The sequence below is a fragment of the Vanacampus margaritifer genome, chromosome 6 (assembly GCF_051991255.1).
Source record: "Vanacampus margaritifer isolate UIUO_Vmar chromosome 6, RoL_Vmar_1.0, whole genome shotgun sequence".
NCBI classification, from domain to species: Eukaryota; Metazoa; Chordata; class Actinopteri; order Syngnathiformes; family Syngnathidae; genus Vanacampus; species Vanacampus margaritifer.
Genome location: NC_135437.1, coordinates 24010661 through 24028065, shown reverse-complemented (window position 1 = coordinate 24028065; position 17405 = coordinate 24010661). Strand labels below are relative to the sequence as shown.

At 40.9% G+C, this 17405-nt stretch overlaps 1 protein-coding gene across 4 annotated transcripts in view; it reads left to right on the top strand.

Annotated features, from left to right (window-relative positions):
* LOC144054297 (zinc finger protein 536-like) overlaps positions 1-17405 on the top strand; it is a 36217-nt gene that overhangs the window by 2890 nt on the left and 15922 nt on the right. For 3 of the 4 annotated variants that reach the window (XR_013294642.1, XM_077569576.1, XM_077569578.1), the window contains exon 2: positions 8683-10433. Coding sequence is in view for 3 of the 4 variants with exons in the window: in XM_077569576.1 (XP_077425702.1) it covers positions 8879-10433 (1555 nt within the window). In the remaining variant the exon portion in view is untranslated. Of the gene's footprint in view, positions 1-8322; positions 8419-8682; positions 10434-17405 lie in introns of those variants that run through there. The other variant, XM_077569577.1, reaches the window with a different exon arrangement.

The following is a 17405-nucleotide window of genomic DNA, read 5'->3' as shown; positions in this document are numbered from 1 at the left end:
TTCTCCAAAGTTTCATGTTTACCGAAAGAAGCACATTTTTAAGACGCGGGGGTTTAGTGTAGCGGTTCACACGGCTGAATGCATTGTGATTGACTGGCGGCCAATGGAGGGTGTGGTTTTGTGTCCTTCCCCCATATGTTAGTTGGGATAGGCACCAGTTTTCCTGTAACCGTGAACAGGATGAACGAAACTTCGATTTGAATTGAGAATGGCCCCTAAATTCCAAATCAACTCTTGACTTTGAATTGAGGTGGCAAAGACGAAGCAGAATTGCAATTCGAATTGCAGGAGGTAGAATTGAAATTCCATAAAATGAAATTTACGATACAAAATTAAAGTGTATTGAACAATGAAGCTTTACATTATGGAAGCCTATTTACAATATGAATTTCATACAAATATTATCGTAAAGACTTAATGCACACGATGCTTAAATGGGAAGATAACAGACACATTTTCTTGACTATAATATTTTGTACGTGTCCCCCACTAGTCTAAACACGGCATTCTGATTAACATTGCATTTGTGGAATATAAATTGAGCAGCAAAATCCACTATTTTTTTTTTCCATCAGAGGGGGCGGCCATCTTGCTGTCGACTGAAAATGTTGTCATAGTTGCTCAGGGCTCAGGTGACAACCAATGACGACTCACCTGTTTCCTGAGTTTGCTGTGATGTTGCCAAGTTGGCCCGTGACATACATGAGGATATACACGGGCTCATTCTCACTGATATGGGATGAGAATTAACTACATTGAATTTAATTCCACTTCCTCCGTCCGTCCGTCCGTCTTCTTCCGCTTATCCGGGGTCGGGTCGCGGGGGCAGCAGCTTTAGCAGGGAAGCCCAGACTTCCCTCTCCCCAGCCACTTCAGCCAGCTCATCCGACGGGACCCCAAGGCGTTCCCAGGACAGCCGAGAGACATAGTCTCTCCAGCGTGTCCTGGGTCGTCCCCGGGGCCTCCTGCCGGTAGGGCATGCCCGGAACACCTCCCCAGGGAGGCGTCCAGGAGGCATCCGAACCAGATGCCCGAGCCACCTCAACTGGTTCCTCTCAACGTGGAGGAGCAGCGACTCGACGCTGAGTCCCTCTCGGATGACCAAGCTTCTCACCCTATCTCTAAGGGAGAGCCCGGCTACCCTGCGGAGGAAACTCATTTCGGCCGCTTGTATCCGGGATCTTGTTCTTTCGGTCACGACCCACAGCTCGTGACCATAGGTGAGGGCAGGAACGTAGATCGACCGGTAAATCGAGAGCTTTACCTTTCGGCTCAGCTCCTTCTTCACCACAACGGACCGATACAGCGTCCGCATCACTGCAGACGCTGCACCGATCCGCCTGTCGATCTCCCGCTCCTGTTGTTCAAATTCAATTCCGTGGGGTGGAGTCAATATAAATTCAAATTCATTCATTGAACTGAATTGAAATCTGCGATTATGAATTTTACACAATATAGGAAATTGATGGATGGTTGTCCGGCGTGCGTCGCTTGCCACCGTGCAAGGCCCGCTCAACTCAGGGGCTAATTCTCTTAGCCCAGATGTTGCCTGAGCGTAGTCCTGAGATCCCACTGGGTTGATGAGCTCAATCAGTGGAATGATGAAAAGATGATTTTGTCCCTGTAATTACAGTGTGTAAACTACTTAGCTAGGATTGCAAAGGAAGTCATTTTCTAATTACGTTGGTACCCCGTTGTCTAATGGTGGATGTTTTGTTGTTTTTGAAAGAGAGAGGGGCTGGGTCGAGGAGAACGAATATGCATGCGTGTGTGTGTGTGTTGCTGCGGCAAAAAAAAAAAAAAAAAAGACCATCACGAAAGCAAGATGGCTGCCAAATGAGGGCTCATTGAATTATCAGCCCAGTTAATGTGCCTTGGATTATACTCTTTGTTTGTCATTTTTTTCCTGTAGATGCCATAGCTTAATGAGATACTGTAAGTGGCATTACCCGACTCCTGCTGTGGTTTTGTGATGACTCGTTTAATGTCTTTTGTTTTAGTGCCTCCGAGTGCTTTGGCAAGCGAAAGTCGACACATCTCCAGTTTCCCCCATTTTCGCCATCTCGGTGCCACTTTGCGAATAAGAAGCGTCGTTCACATCATGCAAATGCAGTCAAAGGCGCTCGCTGAGTTAAATGAAATGGCGATGGGAGTTGACATAGGCGAGCCTGCCTTTTTGCACTGTGGGACAGGAAGTCGCACAAACCATGTCAGTGTGTTGTCACCGACCCAAAATGATCTATTCTTTGAGATCTGTGTGAGTTCTGTTGGAGTTGGCAGCGGGCCTGTGGGGGCCCAACCATCTGATGCAGGTCCGCACCATGTGGATTGGCTTGTCTTGCGCAAGGCATCCCCTACGCACGCCGCACTGTTAACATAGCCCGTCTTACGCCAAAAGCTTTGTTTGTGTCCAGGAAGAACAGGTGGCCTGTGCAAACACCAGCAACTGTTTACACATGAGTGATTTAAAATACATTCTATATACACATGCTTGAGTGTGTGTATGTGTGTGTGTGTGTTACAGAGAGAAAGAGAGACGGAGAGACTACATGTGAGAGTGTGTGTCCTTGCATGCACAAAGACACTATTTGATGAGGGAGTATTAAGGAGACAGTGTTTGTATTACTTTATGTGAGGCATCCCAGGAAGCTAATGAATGCAACATTTATATGACACATTGTAGCAAGGTTAGGTCACTGCATGGTTCGTCCTCTTTCGAAACTTTGTCTTAGTCATTTAGAACAGTTGCCTCAATTGAGCACAATCATCAGCCTTAAGAAAATGTAACACTTTCCAGCAAAAGTACAAATTCAGATAGTCAAAGTTATAAGTGAGTCTTTTATTCTCAGCCTGCCTTGCACTCTTTGTGTCCCATCTGGCTCCCAACAGGTTTTCCACGCAAACATAGTCAAATGTATTCAATCAGCATTACTTTACATCAACAGCGCGGTTTTGATCAAAAGCCTCTTTGCAGCCGACAAGTTGACTCTCAAATAAGCGCGTGTCACTGAAGGGCCACAGACACTGATTTCAAGCCATATTTCCTACAGTTTTGATTGCAAAATCATCAATTCTCCGCATACACAACAAACATGTGCGCATTCCTTTATGAGTTCTTTAGCTATTACTCACAAGGAGCTAGTTTGTCAGTGCTGTGTGTGCTCTTTCTTTGCTCCTGCAGTAATGAATGGCGCTGGTTAGACTATTCTATCTCCGTCAGGCATTTGGGGGGGCCTACAGAGAAGCTCCTATAGGCTTTCATTAATCTGGTTGTCAGAAAGTGTATGGGTGCTATCTTTTGTCCAGGTCAGGGTGGGCAGCTGCGTTACCACTGCCCCCAACACCCTGACAGGACACTCCACAGGATGGTTGGCCAGGCTGATTGCTTATGTGTGTGTGAAACGCCACACATGATATATGGCAGCCTGCGCATGAATCTTCTTGGTAATTTCTGAGGAAAAAGTTGTTACACACAGACATGGAAGTCAGAAAATATGAGGTTTTTTTTCTTCTATTTTTCATTTTGAAGTAGGCAGTCTTCTTATAGCAACACGTAAAGCACCTGTATCGCAAATGATATAATAATAACGTCTGCTCATAGAGAAGACTTCTACTTTTCACTCTTGATTGTACTACAAACACAGAAAACACTTCGTACCCATGCTGCAAGGGAGAGAGTCAGTCATAAAAGTACCATTAAGTACTTTTAAATCAATTAATCAATCGGAAAAGGATTTGGCAAAACCCCTTAGCTCCTTACATTTGGACAATTCTTTTGTTTTCAGATTTTTTGAGCAATGACTTAATAAACGGGGGGAAAAAATATTTACAATAATATATTGTATGTGCCTCCACTAGTCTAAACACAGCATTCTGATTAATATTGCACTTTTGTGTTATGAGTGAAACAGCAAAATCCACCTGTTTTTAATCAGTTTCAGAGGGTGGCCATTTTGTCACTTGTTTTCAACTGAAAATAACATCACAGTGGCTGAGGGCTCAGGCAACGACCAATCACGTCTCAGCTTCAGAAAACAGGTTAGCAATCAACGTCTCAGCTTCAGAAAACAGGTGAGATGTGATTGGTCATTACCTGAGCCATGAGCAGCTGTGATGTCATTTTCAGTTGACAGCAATTGGCAAAATGGCGGCCACCTCAAATGGATAAAAAAACGGGTGGATTTTGCTGTTTAACTCATATTCCACAAACGCAATATTAATCAGAATGCTTTGTTTAGACAAGGAGGCTGCATAGAACATACTAGTGTAAATAAGTTTTGGGGGATTTGATAGCACACTGTACTGTATTTGTTGTATTCATCAATTTCTGTGCCAAATGCATGAGCATTCCCGTTTTAATGACTTTTCCCCCCACAGAAATCATTTTAGATAAAAATACATAACAGCATTTACATTAATTAATGATTTTGAGGGGCACTTTCTTCACAACTTTGCAATTAGTTGTTCAGCTTTTTTTTTTTTTTTTTTAAACAACTCCAGTTTTTGCATAGTATTTTTTTTGGAATAGTTACTGTTGTAAAAGCTATCTTAAAATGTACTGTATAATTATGTTTAGTATCTGGCAATAAAACGTGCGATTTTTACACTGAAAGCTTGCCAAATTAGTTTTTCTTCTACTGAGCATTTTGATTGTATTCTAATAAAATGTCCAAATTGTACAGTCATTATAGCCTTGCTAAAAGGTTAAATCTAATGGTAGCACCTCACTTTTGCCCAGTACAGTACTGTATGTTCCATATTTTAATCAATATTTATTCCAAAACAATTCAACGTAAGGTATAATGACAATATGTCCTAGAGAAGCCACGGCATTGTGGGCACTCGCACAATATAATGATATCAAATACAAGAGCTCTATCAAATATTCTACCTTTACAAATTTGTCAGAAAGATTGTCACAAAAGAAAAACAGTATCCATTTAACATTATATGTGTGTGGACTTTGATTAAATGCTCATGAAAAATATTAGGAACACTTCTCAATATGGTGTAGTGCAGCTGTAAAGCACTGCAAAGTATAACCACAATAAACATATATCTTTTAAACACGGGATATTTGAAACAGCTCTTATATCATAGATCACATATCATTATGTTGTGCAAGTGACGCAAGTGTGCAAATTGATGGTTGTAGATTGGTGTAATGATGTTCCGCCGAGCTGTAACATATTCCGCCGGTTTTGATGTTGTGTTTTAGTCCTAGTCTGACAAAACGGTTTTGGGATAAAACAGCGAGCATCTATCCACTCCAGCTGTCAATCACAAGTCCAACACTTCTGGCTGTTAGATTTGTGATTGGATGAGAGGGTTGGGGGTGAGTGTGAGGTGAAACGTCCTTCTGCCTTCTGCTACCAGAGTGGACAACTAGTTTACATTTTTTGGGTGTGTTTTTGGTCGACAGTACTCTAACTGTTTGGCTTCTCAATTAAATCAACTCTATAATACAATGTAGACGGTATTTGCCATGAAAATAAGAATAATATTGGGAGCTTTTTCTTTGCCACGCTACTGAAAAAAGCCGCGATTTTTGCCGTTCCACTGTAAATGGCCATTGATAAAACAATGCATCCATAGTGGCTGAAAACCTTTGCACAGTTCTGCATGCTCTATATTTGAATCCATATTTATTTGTTAATTAATTTAACTTTCAGTTCCTGTAGTTATGATGACAAAGTGTCCTATATACAGTATACGTCTCCCTGTCGTGTCTATTTTCCACTGTGAATCCACTTTGTGCAAACATGATTGCATTGCCATATTTTGTGTCATCAAGTCACAAAAGGCCTTGATTGACTTGAGCAGGATTTTCCATGGCTTTCCATTTGTCTTAAAAATAATTGCTTTTATTCATAAAGCTTTAATTTCTATGCATCATTTACATTCTGCAGTTTACAGAAGCTGTTTGTGGTGCATGTTGTGTTCTGCTCCAGCAACCAAGCAAATTATTAATGCCTTGCATCTGCTGTTAAAAAAGAAATATGCACTTCTGATCTATAAATTTTATTCATGTGCTTCAGCTGTGTCACCTCACTATGGATTTACAATACTGTCCATCCATCCTAGCTGACAATATACAGCGGCAACAAAGTTAAAAGATTACATCTCCACTTGCTGGTTGATTAAATAGCTTACAAATTCTTTTGGCTGACAGCAGTAAAAATAAATGCGGCAATTTCTGATACGGTTACAACCAAAGTAATCCGGAATGTGCAGCTCCCATAGCTTGTTTAAATTTGTGATACATTTCTTCTCAGTTATTGCCTGCATGTAATCGCACCTGCTCCTTGTTCGTCAATGCGCCGCCCTGCCTGAGAGGTGCTGCTGTGAGATGATGTTTAATAGCTTCCAAGCACTCTGTGAATCTGCTCCAAAAAAGAGCCTAATACACTCTGACAGAAGGAAAACACCTGATGGCTCTGCACGCTGTTCCTAAACAGATTCCTACAGTTGCACACGCACGCACGCATGCACGCACAAAGATTTAGATGCAGCGATGCTTAGCTAGTGGGAAGTTCGATACCACTTTTTTATTCAGACCGATACTAGTATGAGTGCTCAATCTTAAGTATCACCGATACCGATACCAAGCTACTAGCAACCTACTTTTGATTCATAAAATTTCTAAAAAACTAAACAAAAACTGACAGATGATTTCAATCAAAGACCAATATATCCCAAATTCCCAATAATACAGTAGTATTTTCTTGAATGAAATTAATTGCAATTTTCTATTATCATTTTTGTTTTTCTATACATAGACTTACAAAAAATGGCATCTTAAAGGTGCATATGCCTTGAGTTCCAGTGTTGTAAAATGGCCCAAAAAAGGGCGGCTGATACTGGCAGGCTTATAATAAGGCTTGCATTGACACCAACAGCGATGCCTGGTATCAGTACTTGCCGTCCCTACCAGTACGAGTACTCAATTCTTGAGTAGTCACTAATCCCGATTCCTAAAAAAATAAAATAAAATAAATAAATAAATGCTGCAATATGTAGCAGTTTGCCCACAAATATCTTTACCTTTTATGACTCAAATATCTTCTAATTAGCAGATTCATTTTTCGGCCACACGATTCGAAATTCAATTTTCTGCATTCAACAGCTTTCAAGAAAGGCCTATTCACCCAAATATAACCCTTAAAATTGCATGCAAATGGCAATTTTCTATTCTTCTCATTTCTAATTTCTAGTTCCTGGGTTCCGGGTTGCTTATTGATTTCTGATCAAGAGCAGACATTTGAATTGTTTTATGTACAGCATCTTCGTGTTCACCACAGACAGCAGCTTTTATATTGAGCTTGCGAAAGGGAATTTTGTGTATTATCAAATGTTTTCCGAGAGTGACTGTTCGGGTTTGCACTAGTTATTATTATTTTTTATTTTATAGGATGTGACCGACGTGTGAAAAAGCATCTGTGAATTGCCTGTTAAAGGAATCATAAATGCAGTCCTGCTGTGGCTTCATGACAAAAAGCCAGCCAGAACTTGAATTTGATCAATATTATTGATTTGGGCGCAGACTTCAAATTGGATATACTTTAGCACATTGCATGTCCAAGGCTGCAATCTTTTAATGCCATTAATAGAGGCCACTGCAATAATAGTTCAAATTACTGTAATCCTTGATGCTGAGCACGCACACACACACACACACATACACACACACACCTATGCAGTGGACTTAAAAAGAATCTAAGGTTAAGTAATATGAAGCGCATTCACTTGTGTTCCTGTCAGATATGATTAGATGAGGTCCGTATGGTTATATTGATTGCTGATCAATAGCTGAGTGCAGTCATGCTGCTCAGTTCGTGTTGCTGCTCTTTAACTGTGCGGTTTTGTGTACATCATTTTCATGAGTGACTGAGGTTGCAGCCCAGGATGATGTAAGCCTGTGTTAATTCAATGCGGACAGTGAAGGCTTTGTTCTGTGCCCTTTGGTGCAGCACAGGCCTCGCTTATGTGACCCCTACCATTGTCGCACCATGTGAATTTGAGGCTTTGTTTTGCTGCTACAGTTGAATCAAAGAATGGTGCTGGGGAGGAAAAAAAATGCTTTCAATTTGAATACTTTCCCCCTTAAACTGAGCTTGCATTTTTGCATCATTAAGTTGTTTATTTTTCTCAATACTCCTGTGCCTTAACTCTTTTACTTTAATCTTTCTTTTTTAAGTTTTTTTTGGGGGGTTATTTGAGAAATGCAAACGAGAGACTAAGTAGGAGAGGTCAGACTTTGATGTTTGTGCTGCCTTGGTATTGTATGTCAGTACAACATAAGATCAAGACAAAGATTTCCATCTTACCCTTTAGCTGGGGTGATATGTTTGTTGAGTAAGGTTTTGTGGTCACACTTAATCAGCAGTTTCAGTCTCCAGTGTTAATGTAAAACCACAGGTATACTTAACACATGATGAGAAAAGTTATAACCTACTTTGCTCCATTTACTGACCTATTTGAAGTCATCACTGGCATTATACAGAAGACATTTAAATGACTGCTAATGAGTTGAAAGTCACCCTTCTGACGTCAACCGCAGTAGCTAAAAGATTCCGTAGCGATCCATATAGTTTTTGTATTTTTTTTTTCTTTACTTGTGAATGCTTTCTTTGTTTTGCTCGAATTTGAATGCACTTAATGTTCCCTTTGTTCTCTCTTTAGGTCTGAGCTGCAACAAGCCGAGATTTCATCTGATCAGCATGAATCCACATCCTGTTTTAAACTGAATAAGTACAAGCAAGCCAGCACACAGTTCACTGCAGACCTTTCAAACACCCCTGACCACTAGTCTGTAACTTTAGCCAGACACTGAAAGGACAGATTCATTAGGCTGCCCACCCGCCCAATTAGGAGCCAGATGGCGCTTCTGGCCAATCAAATCATGGATGCAAGAATTCTCAGCAGCATGAATGGGAGAGTTGAGCTCTCGCAGTTCTTGAGGGTTACAAATCAAAGTATTGTTACCCAGGTAAACTCTGTTGAGGATGACAATCGCAAGAACAGAAAGTATCCCTGTCCGTTGTGTGGGAAGCGTTTCCGCTTCAACAGCATCCTTTCGCTTCATATGCGCACGCACACCGGCGAAAAGCCCTTCAAGTGTCCCTACTGCGACCACCGGGCTGCGCAGAAGGGCAACTTGAAGATACACCTGCGCACCCACAAGCAAGGCATTCTGGGTAAAGGCCGCGGACGCATTCGGGAGGAGAACAGGCTGCTTCATGAGCTTGAGGAAAGGGCCATACTGAGAGACAGGCACATGCGAGCCGGTCATGTCGGCCCGCAGCAGACCTCTGTCATCTCCCAACTTCAACAACCCCAACAGGCCCAGACTGCAAACCAGATCCTCAGCAGCCAACCCATAGCGTCAACATCCCCTAAGGCCACTGCGATCCCCGATGAGACCACCCAGCCGCCCCCCGTTGGGTTTCGCTGCTCATTCTGCAAGGGCAAGTTCAGAAAGCAGCAGGAGCTTGAGCGTCACATCCGGATCCTGCACAAACCCTACAAGTGCACATTGTGTGAGTTTGCTGCCGCGCAAGAGGAGGAGCTTATTGGTCATGTCGAGACGACGCATATAACACCAGATTCAGGACCAGGACAAAAGCCCACGGTGGGGGTTAATGACAAGGGGAAGTCCGGTGGTGAATTTCCCTGTGAAGTTTGCGGACAAACTTTTAGCCAGGCCTGGTTCCTCAAAGGTCACATGAGGAAACACAAGGACTCTTTTGAGCACTGCTGTCAAATTTGTGGCCGTCGCTTCAAAGAACCCTGGTTTCTCAAGAACCACATGAAGGTCCACCTGAATAAACTGGCCTCAAAGGCTCACCTCCCCCCTCAGCATGACAACTCTGTTAACATGAATCATTTGACAGAAGATTATCAGAGCAGCCTCTACTCGCAGTACATCTCCCGCATTCACAACAGGTTCCTCACAGCCGAGAGAGCTGACCAGACAGATTATAGCCAGTTACTCGCCGCAGCGGGTGTTGACATCAAAGTTAGCGAGATGTTAGGTCGCGGGGTTTCCTCAAGTCTCGGCTCACTCACTGATACTAAGAGTTCCTCTTTGTTGGGCCTGAATCACCTTCACCCTCCCCTGAGCGCCACCAATCTGGACTACCTGCAGAAGGTCATCGCCAGCAGAGATGCCGTTAGCTACTCAGGCTGGCAGATCATGACACCCCCACAGCACATCTTCAAACCGAAGGATCAGCAGAGCTCCTCCTTCCTGTCTGAGCGACGCCTCCCTGCAGATGACGGCAAAGTGGGCCTCGCTGACCAAGATGGCAACACAAGCAGCCGGCCCAGCAGCAAAGACAGCCTGAGTCATCATGGGTCAGTCGAGGTCGCCGCAGAAACCGGAAGCGCCCTTGAACGCCGACCACAGCCTTCTTCCCCTGCTTCAGCTATAGGTAACATTGTGTAGGAGAGACCATACGGCTAAAAATATGGTTTGTTGGAATGGAGAGGTTGCTTGGCAGTGCCAAGTAGTGACAAGTTTACTCAAATAAGCATACCTTACCTTTACCTCAATTATAAGTAGTAAAAGTAAAAACTAGTCCCCCAAAAGTAAAGGAACGCTTCCTTAAGCTGAATTCAGACGGCGAATACAAGAACATGATGGTGAAGAGAACCAGAGTTGATGAAAAGGCTACTCTCCCTGTACATTTTGTTCATCAGTAAAACCTAAACCAATGTCTTAAATCTGGAAAAAAAAAACTACCCAAAAACATTTTATCTTTCAAGAAAGAAGTGTTTGGGGAAATCGCATAGGAAGCTGGTGGAGTTAAGAACAAGAAGGTTAAGAACCACTGAAATAGACTCATCACTGATGCAGGAAAATTGAATGTTCTGTGAGTTACACAGTAAATTATATAGAGTAAATTTGACTCTATTAGAGTGGGACCAAATAGACTCAGTTTTAGAGTAATATTTACACTGAGAAGAGAGTACCGGTAAAATAAAGAATTGAAAAAAAAAATCACTGATGCTGAGGCACGAACTTACGACCTTCAGCTCGGCAGACTGCCACACTACCACCTGACCTATGCCACTCGTACTGTTTGCTTACATCCAAGAGGAGACCAAACACATTGTTTTTGGTCTTGGAGTTACGAAGATTCCATCTGACAAGAGCGATTTACTAACATAGCAAGAGCTGCGTGGCTCATGGAGTAGATCGGCTGTTTCCTAACCTGAAGTTGTGGGTTCTTTCCTCAATCCTTGAGTGACTTATTTTTTATTTTATTTTTATTTTACTTCTAAGTGTAAATTTTACTCTATTTAGAGTGACACCAAATAGACTCAGTTTAGGGTAAAATTTACACTTGGAAGAGAGTAAAATAAAGAATAAAAAAAATAAAATAAAAGTCACGCAAGGGTTGAGGAACAAACTCAACCTTCAGCTTGAGAGAGTGCCAAACTACCACCTGAGCTATGCTTCTCCTGCCATTTGCTTATATCCAAGAGATCAAACACATTTTGGTCTCTTGGCATTACAAAGATTCCAGGTGACACAAGCGATATACTAACACACAGAAGGAGCAGCGTGGCTCAGGAAGGAGATCGACAGTCTCGCTAGCTGAAGGTCGTGAGTTTACCTTAAATAAAGTTACCTTTATTGTAATAAATTATACATATAAAAAGTATGAAATTAAAACTACTATAAATAATATGTACTGTATAATTTTTATAATTATTATTCATTTAGTTATTTATTAAAAATATGTAAATATTCAAGAATATTTACTGTATTTATTATGGCAAAAACAGTATCCACACCGCCACATACTTAGTCCTCATCCAGGGTTGAACTGTCACCATAATAAAATATTTATTAACTGTACAGTAATTTTTGGTGATAATTCACTGTAATACAATCATAAGTTCAGTAAGAAAATTGTCATCCATGTTTAAGTTAACCACAAATGATGTTAAGACAGTATAAACATATAAACATTCTGTGCAAGTTCATAAGTGTAATGGTATTCACCAAAGACAAAAGGTGGTAATGGATAATTAAACGTTCATACATTTTATCTTCAATTAGCCTTCAACACATGTTTTTGGGAATGTGGAAGGAAAAATATCTATCAAACTAGGAAAGAGAATAAAATATGATGTACACCCTGCCAAAAATGTATGGATATCCCATTTTTAACAAATCCACATACATGTTCTGGAGCATCATTCGATGCAGCCCTGATGTCTGATCTCTGCATATTGAAGAAAGACAATGACAAGCCACGTCCAGCATGTTCTACTTAGGCCTTGTTTCATAAGAGGGCGTATAATTCAGGTAATCTGAACCACCCCCTCATCAATTTAATAATTAGAAGTATTATTTTTTTTAAGATGCTCTTATTATTGCAGTGTTTGATGAACTGCACTAGAACATAGTGATGTTTTTTTTGTGTGCGTGTTTCCTGTTTAGCTACAAAATGGGGAAATTAGAAACAAGTGTCTGTATGACGGCAATGCAGTGTGCAAGCTACATTCACAATCCACAATCATAAAAATGAATACCTCGCCGACCCTGCCAATCAGAACTGAACATTTTCATCTTTGAAAAGTCAGTCTGTTCATCCAGTACTCATTGAGGATCACAATGTTGATTAGTGAGAATATTTGGAAAGAAATTTGACATTGACTGCATTGATTTTTTTAAATTTTATTTGCATTTTACAATAATTACAAATATTCAAAAATATGCAGATAAAAGAACAGAGAGATGAATAACAAGTAATAAATGTCCAGGGCAGATTTAAAGTGCAGATGTTTATGTGGTACATGTCTTGCTTGTAGCATTTACATCATATTTTAATGTCTCCAGTACGTCCCCTGACTTCAAGGAACATGAAGTACTGAATCATTTGAGCATGCCTTTAATATTTTGTCTGTCTTTGCGTTCTCTTCGGTGGGTTGAAAATAAATTGCCAAATGACTGCATTTGATTATTTTCAATACATGTTTTCATCTTTCAAACATTATAGCAGTAGTGTGACATGTATGGTTTTGCCTTTCTTCCCACTTAAGAGAAGGTGAATGTAGAATGCAGGGTCAGCAAGAGCACATTAAATTTAATTTCACTGTCACGCACAAGGACTTTTGTCTTCTTTTTTAAAAAAGATTATGGCATCATAGGCATTGCAGGAATAATTAGTACCCTCTATTTTATATCTGTCACATCCTCAACCAATTGCCTCCGGGGGCACAAGATGTTAATGCATGCCATCTGGTGTTTTTAATGATTTGATATATACCACCCAGTGATTTTTATGATTTGATCTACCACCTGGTATTTTTATTGATAGTCTTCTGTTCCACCTGGTGGTTTGGATGATTTGGCTCTCTGGGTAAATGCCATTCTTGTCATGGCATCCTGCTAACATGCTATCATGGGCCTAAATTACTGCCATAACAGTTAAGAGAAGAGAGGACAGCAAAGCAATATTGTGTTGTTTTCCCATCAGTTTGTCACGATGGGTGTTGTCTACTACTACGTAAAGTCCATCCAAGTCTGGTGTGCTCTTGCGGGCCGTGTAGCAGAGATAAATGGATCAGGCTTAATCTCATTAGATGTTTTGTTGACACATTGTGCACATATAGTGCTATCTGCATATTTTACATGCAATTGCAGGCATGTGCTGGCTGAATCCACTTGTAGTTGCGCTTTAAGTAACATGTTTAAGCACTGTTGTTTTCACTTCTCCCCTATCTCCAAGACCATATGCTGTCATTTGCAGAAAACCTTTATGATCGCTGGCTAGCTGAGGATTTGAGCGCACACAGTGCAGGGATGGCACATTCAGCATCAGACTCTAATTTCAGTCAATATTAAGCATGGAAACTAATTCATTGTAAAGGTCAGGCGTCATTGCTTTAGTCAATGATGAATCCGGCGGGCTCTCTCTCTCTCTCTCTCAGTCCCCCCCCCCCCTCCTCACCCCTTTCCTCTCTGTTCTTAGTCCTGTGTAATGGTAGACTCACTCTGGGGGCTTAGCACCGCATTGTTTAGCTCTGACAATATATCCCTGAGACCTCTGCAGCTGCTCCCTGCGCTCACAATGACAGATTAATTAACACAATCACACACTGCTGGCCCGGGCTCAACACTCAGGTCTGCTACAGGACAGATAGGTAAATCCTACACATATGGCCAACACGCACCACTTGATGAGGCTTTAATAACAGGGGGATAAGTTTTTCGGAGATTGTTGGGGGGGCTGGGGTGTGTGTGTGTGTGGGTGGGGGGGGTGCGCTGTTACTGATCAAGTCTGCCTTTTTGGATGGCTGGACGTCAAGCAAGAGGAGGAGGGAGGAAGTGAGAAAGTGTTTTCTAATTCAGGAGAGCGGAGATGCTGAGAAAGAATTACCAGTGCCAGATGTTCAGCTTGAGGAACATTGATTAGTCCAGAATTACTGGCTGCATTATTCATACTATAGCCTATGGTGGTCATGATGTTATTGATGTTCTCAATATGGAAGGCAAATATAGTACAGTCACGGCTGTCAGGGAGAGAGACGGCTTCTTTGTTTGATATGTTCAAATACTGCTCGGGATTTAGATTCCAAGCGACAAATAGCATCTTAAATTAGAAATCACAGTCTGCTTTCAATAGGAGGCAAATTGCTTCGCTCAATATCTGATCAGGGCAGATTTGAGAATGCACATAGGAGGAACGACGCCGTAAACTAATGAAGGAGGCATGCTTTAGGCTTGTGACCTACATTAGTCCAGCTTAGAGGAAAACATAGCCCAAACAATCCTAAAATGCTTTGACACGTAATAATTAAGTAGTCCATTTAGTACTTTTAACCTCAAGGTCAGTGAGCAGACACTATGTGGATGATGTCCTCTCGTATGATCGCTCCTTAATACTTAGTGTCCTTTTAAACGGTTACAATCAAGACAGCCAGAACTAATAATTGTCTGTACAAACCCAATGATTTAACCAATGTACATGTCTGTCAAAGCATGCTGCTATGCATAATATCACTTTTCCTTTAGCTGCTCCTATTACCGGAGTCTCTTCTTTGTGATGGATGGCAGGAAAAGGTTAACGGTTACCCTTTACAGAACAGTAAACAAAATAGTTTAGAGTTAGGAATGAATGTGCAAGGGACCATAAATTTCTATCACAATGAATAATTGAGGATTCATTAACAAAGTGAATAAAATAACACTCATGTCCAAATGAAGCTTTTTAGTCTTCTATCATCCGCTACATACAGTACAAACCCCAATTCCAATGAAGTTGGGACATTGTGTAAAACATAGATTAAAAAATAGAATACAATGATGTGAACATTCTTTTCAACCTATATTCAAGTGAATAAACAAGAAAGATACAACTATTTATTTTATTTTATTTTGGTGGTGGGGGGATATTCCCTCATTTTGCATATGATGGCTGCTGCTCGTTCCATGTTTCCCACATCACCTTTCCTTTTAACGACACTCACTACGCATTTTGGGAACTAAGGAAACTAATTGTTAAAGCTTTGTAGGTGGAATTCTTTCCCATTCTTGCTTGATGTACAACTTCAGTGGCTCAACAGTTTGTGGTCGCCATTGTCGTATTATGTGCCTCATAATGCCATACATTTTTAATCGGAGACAGGTCTGGACTGCTGGCAGGCCTGTCAAGTACAGTACTCGCATTCTTTTACTACAAAACAGGCTGGTTTGCATGTGCAGAATGTGTTTTGGCACTGTTTTGCTGAAATAAACAGGGCTGTCCCTAAAAATGATGTTGCTTAGATTATTTATGCCTTCACAGATGTGCAGGTAATCCACACCTTGGGCACTAACACACCGCCATGCAATCACAGATGCTGGCTTTTCAATTTTGCACTGATAACATTTCGGTTGGACCTTTTACCCTTTGGCCTGGAGGACAACGACGTCCATGATTTCTAAAAACAATTTTAATTGTGCGCTCGTCAGACCACAGCACACCTTTCCACTTTGCGTCAATCTATCTCAGATTAGCTTGGACCCAGCAAAGATGGCAGTGTTTCCATGTGATGAGTTTTAACTTTAACTATTTTTTTTTGTCATCACTGGTAGCCTTCTGCGGCACATTGAAAGAAAGAAAAAGATAAACATTCTCTTAGAGTTAATCTTCAGATGCTCTGAAGTTGTGTTTTTCCTAAAACATGGATTTAATTCCCTTTTGTAGTTTCAGGTTCAGGGACGTTTCATTTCAATATGCTTCAAAATTCAGGCCATCTTAAAGAGAAGGCACTACAACTTTGCAAGATTCGAATAAACGGTTTTGCATCACAGTTTGCAAGACAAAATTTGCATTTCGCGCCTCATTAAAACACAATGAATAGCAAAACTGAGAATCAACTGCCGAAATATTCCAAAAAGCTTCACCGGACTGTGTCACTCACGTCACCCACCGTGGGTAGTTGGAGGTTGAGGCACAACATGAAGTTACTTACGCTGCACCAGCTAGCTAGCTACAAGCTTTGTTAGGCTCCTGCTGCGGCTGAACACATTGCGGAGTCGGTAATCATTGCCTCCAAGACAGCAAATAAGATACAAGTATTGTTCTGACAAAGGGAGAAGCCATGTTAATTGCTAAACCACCCTAAGATTGACACAGATAGCACATTTAACACCGAAATTGGGAATTAAAAACTGTTGATTATATACGGATAAGAAAAACAATTAATTCAAATTGTTGTTGTTTAATAAAACCCTTCCTTGCTTTAGTTCCCAAGATTAACCACACACTAAATGTAATACAGTAGTTGCCCCTCAAATGAAGTCATTGATATGCACAACTGCTCCACAAATCAGTGAATGAATCAATGCTACTGCTATAGATTAATCATCCTTGATTATGCCTTAAAACTACTTGAATGTCATTATCAACAATAACCGTTCCAACATTACTGACTCATTATTGACTAGTGACGTAAATATTGGTTTCATATTTCTCGACCTCTTAGTGAATGGCTACAATAGAGTTACTTTCACATTTACAGTAATGTGATTAAAATGTTTCAGTCCAACTGTCAGCCTGTTTATTATCCAGGAAATACAGTAATTGTGTTCAGTGGTGTAGTACTGTATAAGAAACTTTCTTTCTTTTTTTTTTTCTCTTTTCATAATTCATACTGTATATAAAATGTTGGGTTATTAGGAAAGTCTTCCTCATTGATGAATGAATGACGTTCTTCCTGATTTATTCCGCTCGGCTGCAACAATGTGCGTATGCATTTATTAAAATCAGATTCGAAAGGTGTTACTCTTTTTAATAAATGTCAGTCAGACTGGTTTAAGCAGCCAGATTACCTGTTGGCTTTCTGCACCTCCGTTGCACTTCTGTCATTTAATCCTCTTTTTAATTACTATTGCAGATATGAGA